The sequence below is a fragment of the Callorhinus ursinus genome, unplaced genomic scaffold (assembly GCF_003265705.2).
Source record: "Callorhinus ursinus isolate GAN/ISIS: 27379988/994484 unplaced genomic scaffold, GSC_fseal_2.0 scaffold7, whole genome shotgun sequence".
Classification (NCBI taxonomy): Eukaryota; Metazoa; Chordata; class Mammalia; order Carnivora; family Otariidae; genus Callorhinus; species Callorhinus ursinus.
In genome coordinates this window covers 7556966-7577366 of record NW_027397069.1, presented here as the reverse complement: position 1 = coordinate 7577366, position 20401 = coordinate 7556966, and the positions used below count along the sequence as shown (strand labels likewise).

The window sequence follows — 20401 nt, the reverse complement described above, 5'->3', positions numbered from 1 at the left end:
TCAGTGTAACTAAACTCTGAGCCAATGCTTATAAAGAGGTATACCAGTTGTCTCTCACTTTTATTGCAGGTCTTTTTAAGTGCAAACACTAAACATTACATAGTAACTACTATAACAGCTATAGACAAAGAAGAAATCAGGAAAGGCTCTAATACCATCTCTTCTTGTGCATTTGCATTATAAAGACATACATCTTTTTAAGTTTTGTCTCAAATCTTTTCCAATGAGAGAATTTGCCCAGGCTGAGCATGACAAATTCTCACACTCCTCCGATGATAAAAAGCTAGATAAAAGCATACAAATAAAACCTGTATAATGTCAGTATCAATATATTTACCTTTCCATATTAGTAAAACTGGGGATATAATAAAGGTCTAACCTAATTTGGTGGTCGTGAGGATCAAATAAAATTTTACCCATCAAAATGCTCTGAAAACTATAAATGCTGTGTGGTTAAATTCACAGGCCAATTAAATAAATCTCTCCTGTTTCAATCTTCGCTTTCTACTTTGTAGTGATTTTTAAAAACTGGTATCTTACTTCCACTGGGCTATGTAATATCCCATAGTGCCACCCACATATTTGGTGGTTAGGAATCTCTTGGAGGAATGAATTAGTCTGCATTTTTCTTAGTAATATAACAATATTATTCATAGCTGCCCTTTGCTGTCGGGAAGTGAGTTAACAGTTCTTTTATCAAAGCCTTGCATTCCTTGCGCACCTTAGGTCAAAGACGTTGCTACTGGGTAGTTTTTGAGCATCTTCCTTCTCAGTGGTGCTGAGGGACTACAGGCAGAGGTGGAATTCTGGAAGGCTCAATTCCCCATCAGGGATGAGAAAAGGTACACCCAAAGCATTCTTCTGATAAGGTAAGTCAAATGGAACTTTACCCATTTTAAAACTATCCTTAGGTTTAACTTACAGACTACTCATTTGGCCCCTTTTCTCAATATTGGGAAATTACATTTCAAAGAGAAATGTAAACTTTCTGTAAAAAATTATAATTGGTTCCACTAGTATAGGATAATCCACACAATAGGGGTGAATACACAATGATGATACGCTGTTTGTGGACGGGACCAAAGAGACCTACAGATTCTTAATTTCATGTTGTAGCAGTTACAGCACAATAAACATCTAGAGTCGTTTTAATGTAATCTCACAGAAAATTGAAAATTCTTCTCAAAGAATTATAAAAGTTATAACTAGGCGTAGTCACTACCACATTGTTAACCTGACTCTTTCCTTCATTCGTTCACACATTTTACCCAGCACCTACTATGTGCAAGGCACTGTGTTTGACATTGGGGTTATAAGGCAAATTTATATAAATAAAATTAAGTTTCTGTAATTTATAAAAATGGTTCTATTTCTATAAATGTGGAAGGCAGGTTGTTTATTAGGCTATGTCCCATAAATGAAATTTGTTTTGAGCAGGAGGCCTTCAAAGACACACACAGGTTATCCTTCAGAGCAACTAGAACTCATGTACTAGAGGCTCATGACCACCAACTGTAAGACGTGAGGTACATGTTAAGATACCGAGGACGAGGAAAACAGTGATTTCAAATACGTGCCCAAACTGCAAGTCACAAGGGCAGATGCTCTGAAATGAGAGCCGTAGGGGTTTATTTATTTAACAGTAGTCAGTGTGTCTCTGGGTGAGTACTGGGGAGGCCAATGATCAGAGAATAAAGCACTTCCTGCTCTCAAAGAGTCCAGTATGAAGACTGATCCATACAGAGATTACAAAAAATGCTGGTAAGTGCTGATAAAGAAACACGCAGGCAATCAGGGATGCAGACAGGAACGGCATCCACCTAGTGATGTGGGAAAGGAGAGACACACAATGTTCTAGAAAGTGGTGACTGAGTCTTAAAAATGATCAGGAGTTAGCAAGGCGAAGGTGAAAGGTGGCAGTAGAAAGGAAGAGAGGGGAGACATTCCAGGGAGAGGGACGAGCAGGGGCAAAAGATTCAGGGGCAGAGGGCAGCATGATGGGTAAGGAATTTACAAGTAGTCTGAGGAGTTATTCAGAGTATAAAATCTGAATCAGCAAGTGGCAAGAGAAGAGGCTGGGATGGGGTGGTGGTGTGGAAAGGATTTACACACACTAAAGAGCTATACTCTATGTCAAAAATAAATTAGTTAAGTGCAGATAACTTTGAGATATGAAAATACATATAGGCATACGTCAACTACCACAATGATGAAGTATTCAATAAGGAAGATGTTACTTGATTTTGAAATGATCTTCTGTCTATTCATGTAAGGTATCCTTACAGCAGCCTTTCAGGTATATTTTAAATGGCCCTAGATTTAGACACTGAATAAATATATATTAAATAGAATTTATGGGCCAAATGCCCCAAATTGGCAGTCTAAGATTTGAATACTATTCTTACTCTTGTTCAGTCAAACCAGAAACACGTGAAAAGTTTAATAACAATGAAACCTGAATTCAAGTAGCATATCAATGCTATAGGTAACTGAGTTAATTATCAAAAAATCTGTCATATTTGGTTCAGAAAGATGGACTTCGACCAGGGAAACTCCTCCAGGATGGTTGGAAAATGAGAACATTTGATAAAGCCAACAGAGCTTAGTAAATAATTGAAGTAAGTATCACAATTTGATGGCAATCAGGAATTAGGAAATAACACATCATCAACTTTTATATGCTACTGGACATTATTTTATCTTTTTTTCTGATTCAGGAGGCAGATCTATAGTTTATCAGTCTGATATCAGTTATTATTATAAAGAAATGATAATATATACTATAAAAAGCAATATCTGTATAGATTTTACTCAAAAACAAACTAAGGGGCGCCTGGGTGGCTCAGTCAGTTAAGTGTCTGACTCTTGGTTTCGGCTCAGGTCATGATCTCATGGATCGTGGGATAGAGTCCCACGTCAGGCTCTATGCTCAGCAGGGAGTCTGCTTGAAGAGTCTCTCCCTCTGCCCCTCCTCCACACTCTCTCTCTCTCTCTCAAATACATAAATCTTAAAAAAAAAAAAAAAACTAAAAATAGCTTCTATAAGAAAAGAGCCCTCTCATAAAAGTGGAGAGTATGGATTCTGAACACCAAAGTTTAATTTAGTAAGGTAAATTATTCAGGCTAATGTCAACTCTATATATACCTAGACATTTAGAGCTGGTGCATCAAGTAATAATTCTTTGAACAGAAATAACAAGTAAAAGAAAAAAAAGAAAGAACCAGTAATCACAGTTCAGTTTGAGAGACCATATGTCAACACAAAATTAGAGAGTCATAGGAACTATGACGTCATAGTAACTAAACACTGGGGCATATATGAATGATATTCTCAGCAGAAATTCCGTGTATTAATTTACTTAGAATTCCCAGCAATCACTGCACCTGAAAATCAGAGCTAATCCAGACAATGGTCATAGTGATAACCTTGAATGGTGGTTATACAGAAAGCTTGATGGTTTTATCACCTTGCTTAAAATTTAAATGCCAAGATACATTTTCTAAATTGCCAATACATGCAAAGAACAATAAGTAATTACTGGTTGGAAAAAAAAACCCTCGATGAACTTTATGCATCTGGAAAGCTCACACTTTATGCTATCAGACTGATCTTAAAAAGATCTCAGTGCCCCAACCTCATGAGCAATTGAGACAACTGTTGAAAAATTAGCCAGTTCCATTCTTCAGTGTGCCCCAGAGATGTGACTGAGGTCACTGGGCACCTGTCTGTGGGAATAGCACACTAATGTCGTATATGGGCGTGTATGTGTGTGCACAAAAACATCTATAGAAGCCTGTATATGTTCAGGGTATTTGAAAATTTTTATTTAAATGCTAATTTTTCCATCTAGCATTGATTAATCTAACCTTACTTATGAAGCTAGATGTTGTCCCTATTATCTATCTGCCATTTAGGAATAATGTAAACGGGGATGCCTGGGTGGCTCAGTCAGTTAAGCATCTGTCTTCGGCTCAGGTCATGATCCCAGAGTCCTGGGATCGAGCCCCACATCGGGCTCCCCCTTCCGTGGGAAGCCTGCTTCTCCCTCTCCTCCCCGCTTGTGCTCTCTCTCCCTCTGAGAAATAAATAAATAGAATTAAAAAAAAAATAACATAAATGTGTAACCAGGCTTGGGCAATGGCATACTTTATGGCTTAATTCACATGTCCACTGTATTATTTTTTCTCAAGATAGAGTTGAAAACCCTTTGCAGCAAAATAATCACTTGTGATGCTTAAAAAACAGATTCCCAGGTACCACACTCAACCAACTGAATCTGGGGACTGGCAGAGTGGGAAGACTGGAAATCTGTATCTGTAACAGGAATCTAAGTAATTTCTAACTAAGCGTACTAAAATTTGAGGACTACTCAACCAGGTGATGCTTCCTGAGGTAGGCACATCACTTATATAACCCCAAGCTACCACATGGAACACAGCTCGTTTATGGAATGAATCAATCTATGTAAATACAGAAATTTCCAGGTCACAAAGAACTCAGACAACTTCAATTCAAACTATAACGGACCGTGGCTTTGGTGTTTCTCCTCAATGGGAAGAAAGCACCGCATGCAGTATAGTGTGGTAGGGCAGAGACCACATTGTGCTCACATTTCTATCTCCAGCACCTAGTTCGGTGCTAAGGAAGCTCTGTAAATATTTGCAAAATGAAGCGGGCCAGTAAGTCCTGGTATGAGCCAAGGGTAGACCAGTTAGACCAGTCCATGGGCGAAGTTCACTGGTCACTACTGCAATGACCTGCATGACCACAAAAGTGCCTACATGGATATTGATTTGGGGGTAATAAAGAAATTTTGGCAAGTGGGCAAATGGTGAGAATGGACTGTATTTTCTATTTCCCCTTCCAAAGTCCCTCTTGGCGCATCCTTCCTAGCTCTGGGCTTTGGGAGGTTGATGCACCAGGACTGCTGGCCTGCAGGCTGTGCTCCCTGTCCTCTGTCTCCTGGCTGAGTTCAGCCAATGGATGGTCCAGTAGGAGCCTGGAGGGCAGGCGGAAAGTGAGGATGGGGTGGCTACACACATGTCCCTCCCTGCCAGGGTATGGGACCGAGCTCTCCCCTATAACCTGTCAGGTGGCCCCCCTGTGGAGTTTCTCCCTCACCCCTCCCCTAGCCCACAGGGTGAGAGGGGGTACCCCAGATGTTGCTAACCTAGAGGGTACTGCAATATTACTTGATGGTTTCCCTACACCCTGTCCAAACTTTTTCAAAGTAGTCCCTTTATTAGCCTTTCTTCAATGTCCCGAGTGTGCTGCCTATTTCTACATGGGATGCTGAGGGAGGAATCTCAAAACTTCATGGGCTGTGTGGAGTTCTGACGCACAGGGGACTCAGAATTCTTCAATCTGCACAGGCTCTAACTTGCGTAACAGAATTGTAAACAGGAATGGGATGTTTCTTTTTATCTAATCAAAAGCAGCTGGGAGGCAGTCTGCTCTTTAGATCAGAGTCAGGGAAGATGAACTGTGATCAATAAAAACCCACCTGAGGTCTGCTGCTAGGAGACTTGTGTGTTCTTATGCAGCTCCACGAAAATCATGTTAGGAGAGCACAAGGCATTTAAGTACATCTAATAATGCAGATTAAAAGGGCAATGATTTTTATTAAGCTATGTGTTACACACCTATTCCTTTCAGCTTTCCCCAAAACTCTTTCTGGGAGAGAGATGTTCAACTTCCTCTTTTTCTTGAAACATCCTGATAGTCAAAGCAAAAATGTAGGTGGCAATTTCTACTTTCCTGACTTTTGGAACATGTTCTTCTTTCAACTCCCAGCTAGTTTCAATCTTGACATGCAGGAGTTGCTTAGGACTTTATAACCCCACTGTGTCATATCCTAATCGTTACAGATCATCGCGTACTATGGACCTTGTTAAACATTTACCAACTTTATGCTTCAATGACAGGGTGGAAAATCCATATTCTGGCAATCACTGATAAAGTTACCCCTCTCACATGTTTAGTTATCACTCAAGCTGGGTGCCATTCACAAATTTCCTCAATAAACCCTGAGCTTGATTTCCTCGGCTGATTCTCTAGCCTGCAGTGATTACTCCAGCCTGTTACTTAATCAGACGAGCAAACCCCTGAGCTTCATTTTATCATCCCCGCAGGACAGGTTACTGAGAACTGTTTACTTTAGTTGTTCTTGGCACCACTGCTTTCCTTATCAAATTCTAAACAAAATGCTGTACTCCAGAGGTCTGTCTAGGTACCGGGTTGGACAAGGGTGGTTTCTGCAAGGAGACAATACATCTGAGCCTCTTCTCAGAGAAAAACCCAGTCACACTCGCCTTGAAGTTCAAGGCCAAGAGTGTGCAAACCTTACTGCCTCAGCAACAGGTTTCACACTTCAGAGCAAAAATTAAAAACTACCATCTGCCCAGGTGTTTCAAGGTAGAGAGACAGCTGAACTGTCAATACCATGCAATAATCAACTGTTTTTTTCCTTTGGGATTCCTAGAAAACTTCATCTATCATAGTTAAAATTACTTTAATATTTAAATGTGAAATGCACTCAAAATATTATCCTTCTTTCTCATGTTTACTTTTTAATTTAGAAGGTCATTTGAGACCAATTTATGACAGTGGTTCTTAAATTATGGCGCCTTAAGACCCCTTTATATATATATATGTATATATATATATATATATAATTAAAATTATTGAGAATGCCTTAAAAATTACTGAGAACTTTTATGTATATGGGTGTTCTCTCTCCATATTTATAATATTAGGAATGGCAACTGGAAAATGCTAAAAGATTTATTAATCTAATTAAGACAATAAATTTATTACATGTTAATGAAAAAATAACATTTTTTAATGAAAAATGTAACATTTTTCTCCCCCCCAAAAATGAGGGAAAAGAGTAGCACTGTTTTACATTTTTGCAACTCTCTTTAACGTCTGACATCATAGGAGAAACCCGCATTCTCATACCTGCTTTCTGCATTCAATCTGTTCAACATGCTGCTTTGGATGATGTATACAAAGCAAGTCCAGCCTCACACACACATTCGGTTGGAAAAGGAGGGACCTCAAAGACTTCCTGAAAGGGTCTCGGGGACCCCAAGGCTTCTTGGACCACACTTTGAACTGATTCCTGGACTGGTTAATGTCAGGGAGGATGTGTGTTCGTGGCCCTACTTACTGGCAAGAGCATGATTAAAAGTCAATAATATTAACTGTAGGACCTTCACCTCATAAAAACAAGTTCAACAGAGGCAGAAGACATTTATTTCTTTCACTGTTCTTTCTCTCCACACAAAGAAACAGACAATTTTACTTTTCTTTAAAAGACAGGCAGGATCGACAAGCTTCCCTTGACTGTTCCATTCGGCTGTGAGCTGAGGGGAGGCAGGTACACAGGGAAAGCCCTTCTGACGGACAGTGACCGAAGAGGAAACTCAGGGAACACAGGCAGACACCTGGCGTTTGTTCCACTGCCTCGCTTTATTTTAAAGCTTTCTGGTTCCAGGTAAGTGCTGCAAGGTGATCCTGTTTTGCCAAGAGGGGGGCAGGAACTGCCATAGTGATCTAATGCTGAGCCTTCTGCTCTCTACTGGGCGGGGGGGGTGGGGGTGCGGGGGGAGGGCAGGGTGTTCCCTTCTCACCAAGGGTGAGAAGACTCTGGGCTGAGGCACACAAGTGAGGCCACGAACTGGGCCGCTCTGAGCCCCTGAGCCCAGTCTGGCCTCTCATGGCTCTGCGTGTCTGCAGACACGGGGGAGAGGTCAGGTGGGGGACACTGATTTAAAAGTCTGAGTGGTCGGTTAGTTCAATTGGTTAGAGTGTGATGCTAATAAAAGATTAAAATAGCAATAAAACCCATGAGCTGGAGAAATTAATGGCTGGAAAGAATGAAAAGCCTTATGGTCAAAATACTGGACCTTTTCCCACATGTGTTTGAGCTCTTAGCCTCACCTCGCTCCTAACTAGCTCCTCAAAATCTCTTTCCAGAGAAAAGGAGGAATTCCTAGAGCTATCACTGTTCTGTTTCAGCCGTCTAGAGCATTAGTTTAGTCCGAGTGAAGCAGGTAGCGGCAGCTGCTGAGAGAAAACCAGTGTGATGTGCTGGCAGAGCACAGCTGCGCCCGAGATACTCACGGACCGAAGAGCCCGCCAACCGAGGCGCTCACCTCGTTGAAATGGACATCCTGCATTCCGACGTCTTCCATCATGGAGGCCTCCTCGTCTATGTTTGGGGTAATCACCCTGAACGCTGTGCATCCTTGTCTAAACATGCCTGGAATGGACACAGCAGGGGAGATAGCCGGTCAGTAACCCGTAAGCGGACGGACCTTGAGGGTTCTTCCTGCCGCCATGTTTCTGTGTTGAAGGAGACAACGAACTCTGAAGTCTCTTATGTCTCAGGCCACTGTTCTCACAGGCAGCCACTGTGTGCTTCTCTTCATTTGCTTCCTCATACCTAGCCTTCTCCTCCCTCAGTTCTTTCCTCATCTTTTTAATTTTTCAACCACCTTTATTAAAATGTATGCAATCTTTAAATAAACTAAATAAACTGAAACAGGGACTGGATCCAAATTAGTAGTTTTAAAATAACAGTAATTCGATTTGGTACGGTGACCCATGCTCAGATACCAAGAAAAATAAAGCCAAAGCCAATCAAAGAGAAACATGACTCAAACAGGAACTGTTTCCTTCAAGTTGTCACCTCTCCCACCGTGGCTGAGGGTAACCCAGAACTCAGATGAGAACTTGCTCTTCTCCTTCATGGAGCAGTCTACCGAGAGGAACTCACCAGCTGCAGCCATGAGCTGAGAGGCTGTTTTAGCTGGTTCCTTATCTGCTGCCTGAGGGGTAAGGATGGGCCTCCTGTCCTCCCCACAGGCGAAGAGCAGGAGCACCAGCAGTATGAATACTGCAGGGGCCTAAGCACTCTGATTCTCTAGGGGAAACGGTCTAAGGTTGGAGCTGGGATAAATAACCGGGGTAAGGATAAACGCCAGGGGCGCCTGGTGGCTCCGTTGGTTAAGCGTCTGCCGTCAGCTCGGCTCATGGTCCCAGGGTCCTGGGATCGAGCCCCGCATTGGCCTCCCTGCTCGGCCTGCTTCTCCCTCTCCCTCAGCTGCTCCCCCTGCTTGTGCTCTTTCTCTCTTTCTGTCAAATAAATAAATAAAATCTTAAAAAAAAAATAAAGGATAAACCCCTTAAGCAATAATGGCCCTTTTGGGGCCTTCATTCATCTTGGAGTCACTGGGGAAAAGTCATATGTCAGTTAGACAATGTCAGCTGGACAAAAACGATCAAGTACAGAAGGACTTGAAACATCTTGCTACTCTATTTTGAGGTCACTGTTTATAATAAAGCAAAACAGAACCCAAAACTTGAATTGAGACCTCCCATATTTTGGGAAAAAGAGGAACACAGAGTATTTTGAAATCATGACTTGAAAGAGATTTGTGGAGAAAGGGGAACCCTCTTACACTGTTGGTGGGAATGCAAGCTGGTACAGCCACTCTGAAAAACAGTATGGAGGTTCCTCAAGATGTTAATAATAGAGCTACCCTATGACCCAGCAATTGCACTACTAGGTATTTACCCCAAAGATACAGACGTAGTGAAAAGAAAGGGCATGTGCACCCCAAAGTTCATAGCAGCAATGTCCACAAGGAGCCGAGATGCCCTTTAACAGATGAATGGATAAAGAAGATGTGGTACATATACACAATGGAATATTTATTCAGCCATCAGAAACGATGAACACCCACCATTTGCATGACATGGATGGAACTGGAGGGGATTATGTTAAGTGAAGTCAAGCAGAGAAAGACAATTATCATATGGTTTCACTCATGTGGAACATAAGCAATAGCACGGAGGACCATAGGGGAAGGGAGGGAAATCCAAAGGGGGGGAAATCAGAGAGGGAGATGAACCATGAGAGACTATGGACCTTGGGAAACAATCTGGGGGTTTCAGAGGGGAGAAGGGGGTAATAGGATGATGGGCATTAAGGAGGGCATGTGCCGTGATGAGTACTGGGTGTTATACTTAACTAATGAATCACTTAATGCTACATCAAAAACTAATTATGTATGATACAGTGGCTAACTGAACATAATAATAATAATGATTTAAAAAAAGAGTAGATTTGTAAAGGGAGAGATTCTTCTGCTTGCATGACGGTCAAAGTGTCCAAGCCTTGAGACAAAAGACTCCCCCTATGACAAGTATTAATCTAGGAGCTTGAGGATACATTAACATACAAAAAAGCAAAATTATAGACGCCAACCCCCCAGGTTTCTGGGTAGAGAGTATATTTAAAATATACGCCTCAGCTCCAGTGAAGTAAGTACAAGGGTGGCCCAAGCGCGTCCTCTCCTTGCATGGGAACATGTGCCATGGAAATGGAGAGAAAAAGAAGGAAGGAGAGCCAAGTCTATCCATGCAGAGTTGCAAGGGAAAATCCCCACACCTCTAAGTGTCAGGTGGATGGGGCAGCTGGGGCCCTGGGGGCCGGGCCCACCCTCAGGCTCACCTCCCCGGCGCCTCCTCTGGCAGGTGCTGTGGCTGGAGGGGAAGAGGGGCAGCTCCGGACGGAGGGCTATGTCTGCTTCTAAACACGAGGAAATGTATTACCTGACAAAAGGTCTCAACAGCAAATCACGCTAGTATCAAGAGAATACGGAAACCCTCTTCAATTTCTTTTTCTTTTGGGCTCTGATGTATGACAAGCCTAGATTCCCTTCAATTCCATCCTAAATTAGCCAGCTGGACTAGAAATACAGAAATTCCCTGGCCCTGGCACCTGACTTTATACTATCTCTCACTTTGCAAACGGACTTCTTGTAAGCCAGATCTGGTACTGCTATGCTCCAGGACACAGGCACACATGAGCAGCTTTTCTAAAAATCTCTTGATTTTGAAATGGAAATGAGCAACTGGTGTTTAACCAAAAGAACCCATGAAAGAATTCATGGACTGCTCAACTGGGAACAAACATATAATGCACAAAAGAGCGCACTTACACACTCCTGCCCTCTCCCTCCCTGGGGAGGCAAGGTTTCTGGCCAGCGAGGCTGCCTACCCACATAATAAAGCCAATTGGGCTGTGGTTCTAAAAGAACGTTGTCTGATAATCTCCCGTTAAAACTGTCATTTGATTGATAAAACCGTTCCAGTGGGAACTATCTGAAGGGAAAATAAATCTTCTCTCAGCTCAACATTGGCCAGTCAAGGATACCCAGATGCAAAGCCCATTAACTAGTTTTTGCAAGATAGAGCCATTAGTTAAAGGTTATACAATAACATGCCATCTAGTTTTGTTTTTGATATTGGCACCTCTGCTGTGCCTACCAAGCCAAGCCAATGTCTTACCAGTGAATAAAACAATGAACACAGTGCGTGCACGTGCACACACACACACACACACACACACACCCAAATCCAACCCCCCAACCCCCCACCTCCAAATCTTTCTGAATGGCTCCCACTTGTCTTTGCTGCTTTGTATAGTTTTATATTCATTTCACAAAACACAGGAATCCTTCCTCACCTTTCCGTGTGAGATATTCTGCCACCAGGGCTGTGACATGGACATAACACATCGCTGCCTACAATAAAAGACACGTGCTTCAGAATCACCATGTACAGAGCGCGTCAGAATGCTCCCAGACAGAAATCTAGTGCCTGCATGTACTTGTATTAGATCTCAAGGAAACTAGGGTTCTAAGAGCTGACATCTTACCTTTTGATAAAACTGGAACAATTCACATAAAATGAAGTTTTGAAATACATTGCAAATTGAGACAAATGGTAGTAAGTTTGCTAAGGCTCATTTCTGTTTAGAATTACTAAATTTTAATATAAGACATTAAGAAAAGCATTTTTTCTTACTATATTGATGATTTCTGCATCATTTCTCTTAAGGTAAAAAGAAGACCATTTGAAGAAAAGGCATGTGTCTTTCTAGATTCTGAGAGAACTGCTCAAATTTCAGCAGCTAATAGTTTTCTCTCAGCTTAAAAAAAGATGTAGCAATTGCTTCCCAACATAGAATTCTAAACCAAAATTACAGCTTAATGTTAATTAGGTAACATTCTAAACACTTTAAAACGAAAGATAAAAAAATTTTTTCTTTTTAACGAAGTTGCCACAGTGTTATAAAAAACAGCTGTTGGAAATGAACATGATTCTGATGCCTGAGCCCCTGGTTCTGTGACAGAATGATAGAAAAATTACTACTAGTAGTAGTATGTAATTCACTTTCATTATGCTAATATGTAGTTTAGATTAAATTTATGGTCAAACAGAATGGACTTCTTGAATAATCAATATGTAAAAACAGTTACATAAAATTTTCAGATGTAGAACATAACTGTACTAGTTTAGGCAATTACCGAAGTTTAAAAGTAAAATCACGCTTCTTTGGTAACACTGCTGACCATACCTAAATATTTTAGGCCCAAATCATAAACAGTTTTCAGAAGAACACAGAACCTGCCATACAGCCCACTGCTGTCCTTAATGTCTCCCCTTTTACAGATGGTGTCACGAGGCACAGAGGGGTGAAAAATGGGCTCATCACAGCGAGTAAGTGTTGGATTTGCTCTGTCTCTGGGGCCCACACACCCAACTCCCTGCCCCCACGCTGTCTACTTCTGGAAACACGCTCTGTACACGGGCAGCGCTCTGAGGCCTACCACATCCACAGATGACAATGGACTACCTCCAAAAGGAAAAAGCAGGGTCCTATCATTACTTTAATAACAGGAACATTAAATTTCATCATAAAAGAGCTGAATTTTAGAACTAGAGAGGAGTTTTGATGCAGAAACGGAGCGCACTTGAATTAGCAGGAGTGTATGTGACCGTGGATGCTTTCTAAGAGCTTTCAAACATGCTCTCCTGTGACAGAAACATTTCTTTACAGTGTTGTAAACTGTTGAGATGCTTAGAAGTTGTGAAGCAACCCCAAGCTTAACACTGCTGAAGTATCATTTCTTTCGATTACTGGGAAATTTTTCTTACAATTGGCTTCTTTTAGTGAATGAGACATAGTTTTCCCAAAAACCCAGCTCGAGAGTCTTGCTGGGCTACCTCAGACAGATCCCCATTCTTGACATGGATCCTGGCCATGCTGTCCAACCATGTCTTCCTGAGCTCAGGAGTGCTGGCGTAGGACTTGGCCAGACTGTACTGGAGGTCCACCAGCATCTCCGGGTCATTCTCATGCTCCTTCATCTGGGCGGTGGCCATCAGAACTGTGCGTATCCTTTTGGTCAAGTCCTTCACGTCCGAGGAAAAGGTAGTGTGCTAAAACAAGGGTGGAAGAAGGACACATGGCTTTCAGCTGTGTTCTGCCTGTCCGCATCCACACTAGATGATGAGGCAGTCTTGGGGGTCACCCACCTTGATGAGCCTGTCACTGTTGGCACAGTTGTTGATGATGGACAGGGACTGCTGGAATCTGGTTCCCCCGATCCCAACAACATCTGCTATCAGCTGGCTGACGGAAATAATGACCTTAGGGACACACAAATGTGAACAAGTAATTTCACCTTCAAATGACTCCCCAGACTTGGCTCCTGCCTTCAGTTAGGATGTGCAGGAGGACAGGGCAAAGTTTTGAGCACAGATCATTCCAGTGCAGGGAACAATGTCTGAGTCATCTTTTTCCCCTTCCAAGAATCATTTCAGGAGGTGATTTTGCTATCCTTAAGTATTTTGTTTGCATAGCAAAATGCTCATCAGGAAAGTGTAGAGGCATGAGAATCAGATAAGCCTGTATCATATGGATAGTCACTTATTTTCTCTAATAAAGAGGGAGACCTTATCATTTACCTCCTTGGGTAACTGGTTTGAATGTATACCCACTAAATATTCAGTAAGTGGACTGTCCTTTGCATTTTTTATTAAAACATAAACATATTAACTATGCGATGGGGGGGTCTGTCTTCACTGGTGTCTGGGGTACGCTCCGCCTTTACCCAGTCACTAAAGCTAAAATATGGATTCCATCTTTATTCCTTCCTTTTCCTTCACCATCCCCAGGTATCATCAGTCACTAAGTACTGTCAACTCCTTCTCCCCTTCTTCTAACCTTACCATACCTGGTCCAAGACACCATCCTCTCTGGCCTGGATTTGACCATGGTTTCCCCGAAGTCTTTCCAGCTAAGGCCTTGACTCCCTTGATCCATTCTCAGCAACAGTCCAGGCGATCCCTCCAAATACGCAATGACGTCTTCTCAAGTTGTTTTCACCCCTATTCTTTACTTCACTGTAAGGACCTTCTCCAGTTCCCTGGACAGGCCCGCCCCCTTGTGCATCTGTCGCCTGGAACATGCTCACCCTCCAAACCTGCTAATCTCTATTCAACTTTCACATCTTCTAGAAGCCTCCCTGCCCCAGCCAGATGCCCCTCCCCTCCTCGGTGCACTCCAGTTCCCCTATTACAGCACTGGGGACAGTGTATCGAGAAGAGCTTCGGGGTTTGTCTATCTTCCAGCAGCCTATACACTCCATGGGGCCAGGAGAGGGTTCTGTTTTGTTCATGGTTGTATCCATGAATCTTAGCACATAGTTTGCAAACAGCAAGTAAAACACATAAGACTTTTCCACATCTTGCATGGTTCCCAGAGCAGAGCATTTGGGACATTTTGACTCTGGAGAGATTGCAGGTGTGTCAGCAGATGGAAGACAGAAAAGAACCACTTTGGGGTGCCTGGGTGGCTCGGTCGGTTAAGAGTCTGCCTTCGGCTCAGGTCGTGACCTTGGGGTCCTGGGATCGGCCCTGCATTGGGCTCTCTGCTCAGCAGGGAATCTGCTTCTCCCTCTGTGCTCACTCTCTCTCAAGTAAATAAATAGAATTTTTTTTTTTTTAAAGAACCATTTTGGACTTTCTGTGTTTTACCTAAGATGTTTGCTATGAGGCACCCTCACGCAGATTCTAATAGATGGTGATTCAATGGAATTTCAGTCAGTCTGATACTGAGTCAATATTTAAAAGTCAATTTACCAAAAGAAATGCACTTCGGGCCCAAATCTTACAATGTAGAGAATGAAATAAACCAAACCAGTAAATGTGACTTCCCAGTTTTCCGTCTCAAGGCCAGATGTTGCCCTACGTACACTGAGGTAAACAGGTAAATGCGACGAAGTCTTCCTGCTAACACAGAATCCCACAGAACACAACTGCGTTGGAGACTGAACCTACACGCACCTGCAAATGTGTGCGGACGAAGGACTTCTTTCCAGTGTAGTCGAAGTTGTTCCTCATGAGGAAGTACAGCAGCTGGGAGGCCTCAGTTCTGATGGAGCTCAGCTTCGAGTTGCAGCACTTGAGGATCTCGTAGCACAGAGCTGCACACATGTCAGCCCTCCCTTCGTAGAATGTCGAGGGGAACTAGGTGAATGCCAGAGAGCAAGGGCAGGTGGAGATCAGTGAGCCCTTCAACTCCAGGTGCAAAGCAGACAGGATGATCATCAACGAGGGCTTCCCCCGAGGAAGCAGCTTACCTTATAAATGAATGACCTTAAGGCAGTGAAGACATTTTTTAAAGCTGTTTCAGACTGATGTTTTTGAAGAAAACACAGGTAGACGTCAAAAACTTTTTTCATGAGAGGATTATGTCCATGGTCAGCCAGGAGCTGGTTCTGAGAACACACAAGGACAGCTTGGTTAGTGAGACACACCAGACACCCCTACTAGGTTGCATACAATTTTCAGACTCAAAGGTTAAATGTCCCAGGTACTAAGACAACTTAGAATTTAAACACTGCCATAAATCTCCGGGAAAGCACAGAATCCTCATGCAGTACGAATAAACCTGTAACTAAGTTCCTGTTTTGGAGAGTTTTTTTTTTTTCTCCAAAGAGTTTATTTATTTATTTAAGAGAGAGAAGCAGGCACGAGTGGGAGGAGGGGCAGAGGGAGAAGCAGACTCCATGCTGGGCATGGAGCCCAACTCGGGGCTCGATCCCACGACCTAGAGGTCATGACCTGAGCCAAAATCAAGAGTTGGATGCTTAACCGACTGAGCCACTCAGGTACCCCTTGCTTTTTCCTATTAAGGGAGGGACTAATCACAAAACTTCCTAGCAAACCATAACATGGCTCGAAAGACAAGTGTTCCTCAGTACTGATTTGGCTTCTCTTTATTTATTTACTTTTACTGTATACCAGCAACCAATTCAGAAGTAATCTTTGTGATACCTTAAATTCCAACAAAGAAGTGCCCTTACAGGTGTCAGCTGATTAACGGGCTGGGAAAACTATTGAAGCGAGGTATGTGAAGTAAGGTCCTCAAAAAGTAAGTTTGTGGGGGGCCTGGGTGGCTCAGCTGGTTAAGCGTTGCCTTTGGCTCAGGTCAGGATCCCAGGGTCCTGGGATCGAGTTCCACATCAGACTCCCTGCTCAGCAGGGAGTCTGCTTCTCCCTCTGCTTCTTCCCCTGCTCCTGCTCTCGCTCTCTCAGATAAATAAATGAAATCTTTTAAAAAAATAAAAAGATAAAATTAAGTTTGTTTTTTCCAGGCTTCTCAGGCACTCTGTTAAGCAATGAATAACCAGACAAGTTTGGTAAGGTGGGAAACGTACAGGTTTTGATCAGGCACCATTTATCATCTGCACAAGTAAACTGAATCTTACTATTCTCGTCTGTAAAATGGCGACCCTAGAACTGACCTTGCACAGCCACTGCAAATATGCGAGTGAAGTACAGAAAGCATTTGATGCGTACTTGGGTCTGGCTCACTAAGTGTTGGCTAGCAGGATTTTAACAGGTCATGGGTTTTACTCAACAAAGCAAAACAAGAGGGCCAACAGTTCATACTTCTCACCGTCCTGCCAGATTTTCTCACACCAGCAGTAAATTCATACTAACCGAATGCCTTGTAAACCTGGTTGCCGAGCTAGAAGGCAGCATGCAGCCATTGTGTCTAAACGTGTGGGACACTACAGAGCTACACCTTCAACTACGCACAAAGATGTGTGTGTTTGGGAGCCGGCACACGTCTGCATTCTGCACAAGTAGGCAAAGATGATTATAATAAAAAAAGGTCAGGAGGCCAGTATCTCAAACTAATCTTACAATTGTGCCAAATGACTGGAGACAGCTTATGGCCAAGTAAATTGTTAAATAGCAAAGTATGGCTAGAATATTAGTGTTAAGATTTACCTCCTCTTACTTTGGAGAACAATTTTACTGAAGGAATAAGTTTTGTTTTCTTAAGTCCAGTGATTCACAGATGAATTCACAGCTGGTAAGACACCTGGAATTCACAGGGATCTTTATAACATGAATACTGAGGCACGGCATTGAATTTCATCATGTGAAAGAGAAGCAATTTAATGAGCAGAAAATGGGACTTAATTAACTGAATATCAACCCTGAGCAGCTGTTCACCAACTGGAAAAAAAAAAAGGTTGTTTCCAGTGTTTTGGGAACTGCCTACATGGTTTGTTGTCTGCGAACATTACTTTTCCCAGGGGCCACCATTCTCCCTAATTATGGCTGGATTAAGGTTTGCGCAGATCTGGATGTGAGCTTTCCTTCTCTCAGCACTATCTGCTGGAGACATCCAGAAGAGATGGTGCATACAAAAATCACCAGGAGCCCTGGTCTTACTGTTGGAACTGGCCTGTCTCCAAGTTCTTACCCCAGGAGTTAAATTTTCCTTCCTCACTCTCTCTGGTCAAGGTTGTGCTTCCTGTTTTCAGGATTTAGCCTTCTTGGGTTCTGATCCCAAAACCCACTTGCAAGAATGCAGTTAAAATCACTCACACTAAGATATAAGTAACCCCTCATTTCAAAGGGTAAAGGACCTGTTGCCCTGGACATACCCCCATGTACCAGCTGCCTTCTGTAATCTTCCAATCAATTTTTTGTCCTCCCTCTCTGCTGTCTCTTTTTCACTAATTAGAAAGTTATATACACTAAACGTAAAAAAATTTTGAACATTCAGAAAGGTCCACGGTGGGAGGGCGGAAGCAAAAACAAAACCACCCTTCACTTCTCCACTCAGAAATCACCACAGGTAACACCAGAGTGTGCCTCATTTTTACTTTTTATCCCTGTAGACTTGTAGTGAGGATAGGAAAATTTCATTCAGGAAAGTAAATGAGACACTAAGACAATACGAAAGTCATGACTTCTCTCTAGCAACAAGGTGGAGCATAGGTTATAAATAAATCTCAGGAACGGTCTGATGTGGATGCAGGTTTGACTGTTATAACACGTCCTCCTAGGGCAAATGAGCCTTTCAGAGAATGAAGACACAACATCAATAATTTTTAAAGATCCAGGAATAGGATGTAAACGAATTTAAACCCTCGGTACCAAAAGGAGATGCCTAGAACCGTGCTATGTAAGACAGATGTACCTTTCCTGGGCATATGGCACTGAGTTTTATTTAGACAGCACTTTAAGAATCTACCTCAGAGAAGAGCTGTTTCAGTTGCAAACGCTTACCCATCACTAAGGTGACCTAATGTCATGTGTCTTTGCAGACCAGGCTTATGGTTGTGTAAACCACACCACAAACTCCCTAGAAGTACCCAATTATCCAAGTGCTTCTCACCGTCAGGGACTGATTCTCACCAGGCAGCTCAAATCAAGAAAAGGCACAAGGTAGGATTGCTAAAAATACGTTCTCAGGTTAAATTTGTAAACACATTAAAAAACATTATCAACTATTTAAAGGTCAGGGTTGACTTGGGATTGTGTTAATCACAGACATTGTGAAATTACCAGAGAAGAATCGTATTTTTCTGCATGTAACAACCTTGGTTTACAAAACACACCCTTTTATGTATTAAATGAGAGAACATGTGAAAGCATCCAGCACAGGACCAGCATCTGGTAAGTGCTTGGTAATATTCTCCTCTTTTTTTCTGTATGGGATCATTCAGCTACCTTGGTGTCCCTCAGCTTATCTGTTCTCTCGGCCCCGCCCCCCCTCCCCCCACGCCCCGGCGTAGTGGGTGGAGGCCCGGACGAGGGCTTTGGCAGGCCAGGTGTGCAGGGATCCTGGGCAAATTCTCTGACCTGTCTCAGCCTCTCCTCATCCGTAAGATGGGGGGATAGGAAGATCCACAAGAGCAGGCTGTTGTGAAGGTTAATGTTTGAGGCGCAGAAGGCCCTCAGTAAGTAGCAGGGCCTAAGTCTTTTCAAACGTTTTCTCTCATTAACAATGTGTTTTCTTGGGGCGGCTGGGTGATGGGCACTGGGGAGGGTATGCGCTATGGTGAGCGCTGGGAAGTGTGCAAGACTGTTGAATCACAGACCTGTGCCTCTGAAACAAATAATACAGTATATGTTAAAAAAAAAAAAAAAAAAAAAGAAGAAGAAGACAGCAGGAGGGAAGAATGATCCGAGGGGGAGACGAACCACGAGAGACGATGGACTCTGAGAAACGAACTGAGGGTTCCAGAGGGGAGGGGGGGATGGGTTAGCCTGGTGATGGGTATTGGAGAGGGCACGTTCTGCGTGGAGCACTGGGTGTTACGCACAAACAATGACTCATGGAACACTGCATCAAGAACTAATGATGTACTGTACGGTGATTAACATAAAAAATTTAAAAATAAAATAAAATTATGTACCATGTAGCTATTAAAAAAAAAAGAATGTGTTTTCTTGGCTACCTTTGGCAACTTACTAGACGTGGTCAATTCAGAGACTCAGTCACGATGGGGCTTTATCTGTGGAAGGTGATTTTTCTCAAATTACGTCAGCTAACTCAATGCAATAATTTTTCTGAAATGCTCCAAAGGATGCCTCAGCTGAGTAAATTATTTGCAGGGCAAGATCCCAGTGGCTGCTTTGCCAGTGGGCCTCATGAACCTGTGATGTAGGCCAGGTAAGCCTGCAGCGGGGCATGACATCCCTTCCTGCTGTAGCATCTGCCCATCTTCCCACTTTTTCATGGGGGTGCTGAGCTTTAAATGTTTCTGCACACAGGCATGGAGACTTTGACAGAGATCACCTCAGCACTCAAGCTCAATCTTCCCCCCGGGTCTGTGCACTTCTAACAAGCTCCCAGGTCTGCAGCCGCTGCCGGCTGGGGGACCACACTCCGAGAGCCACGAGAGTGGAGGCTCCGTGGAATAGGACGTGGCTGCCCCCACACTCATTTTGATGAGGGTCTGTATTTCCTTCTCCTCCACTGGGTTCCTGGTAATGACATTTCGGGGGGACATGAGTGGCGTGGCTGCTGAGAAGAATAAAGGTATCGTCTAATAAAATGACATGATATCAGGGTAACTATTTTTACCCTACTAAAGAAATGTGCCTTATGAGAAGCAGAGACAAGGTAAAGCAGAAAATGACTTGAGTTATCTTTTTCAAATATCCTTGGAAACACAGTTTCAATATTCATAGCATTATCAACACTAATTCAACTTCCTTCTTCTG

At 42.9% G+C, this 20401-nt stretch overlaps 1 protein-coding gene across 23 annotated transcripts in view; it reads right to left on the bottom strand.

Moving 5' to 3' along the window:
- Window positions 1–20401, bottom strand: part of DOCK9 (dedicator of cytokinesis 9) — a 284204-nt gene that overhangs the window by 22463 nt on the left and 241340 nt on the right. For 11 of the 23 annotated variants that reach the window (XM_025874654.2, XM_025874658.2, XM_025874659.2 and 8 more), the window contains exons 40-45: window positions 15505–15642; window positions 15209–15391; window positions 13397–13510; window positions 13085–13300; window positions 11541–11598; window positions 8161–8267 (exon numbers count right to left, since the gene is read on the bottom strand). In XM_025874654.2, the coding sequence (XP_025730439.1) occupies window positions 8161–8267; window positions 11541–11598; window positions 13085–13300; window positions 13397–13510; window positions 15209–15391; window positions 15505–15642 (816 nt within the window). Of the gene's footprint in view, window positions 1–7948; window positions 8069–8160; window positions 8268–10523; window positions 10602–11540; window positions 11599–13084; window positions 13301–13396; window positions 13511–15208; window positions 15392–15504; window positions 15643–20401 lie in introns of those variants that run through there. The other 12 variants (XM_025874651.2, XM_073894372.1, XM_025874653.2 and 9 more) reach the window with 3 other exon arrangements.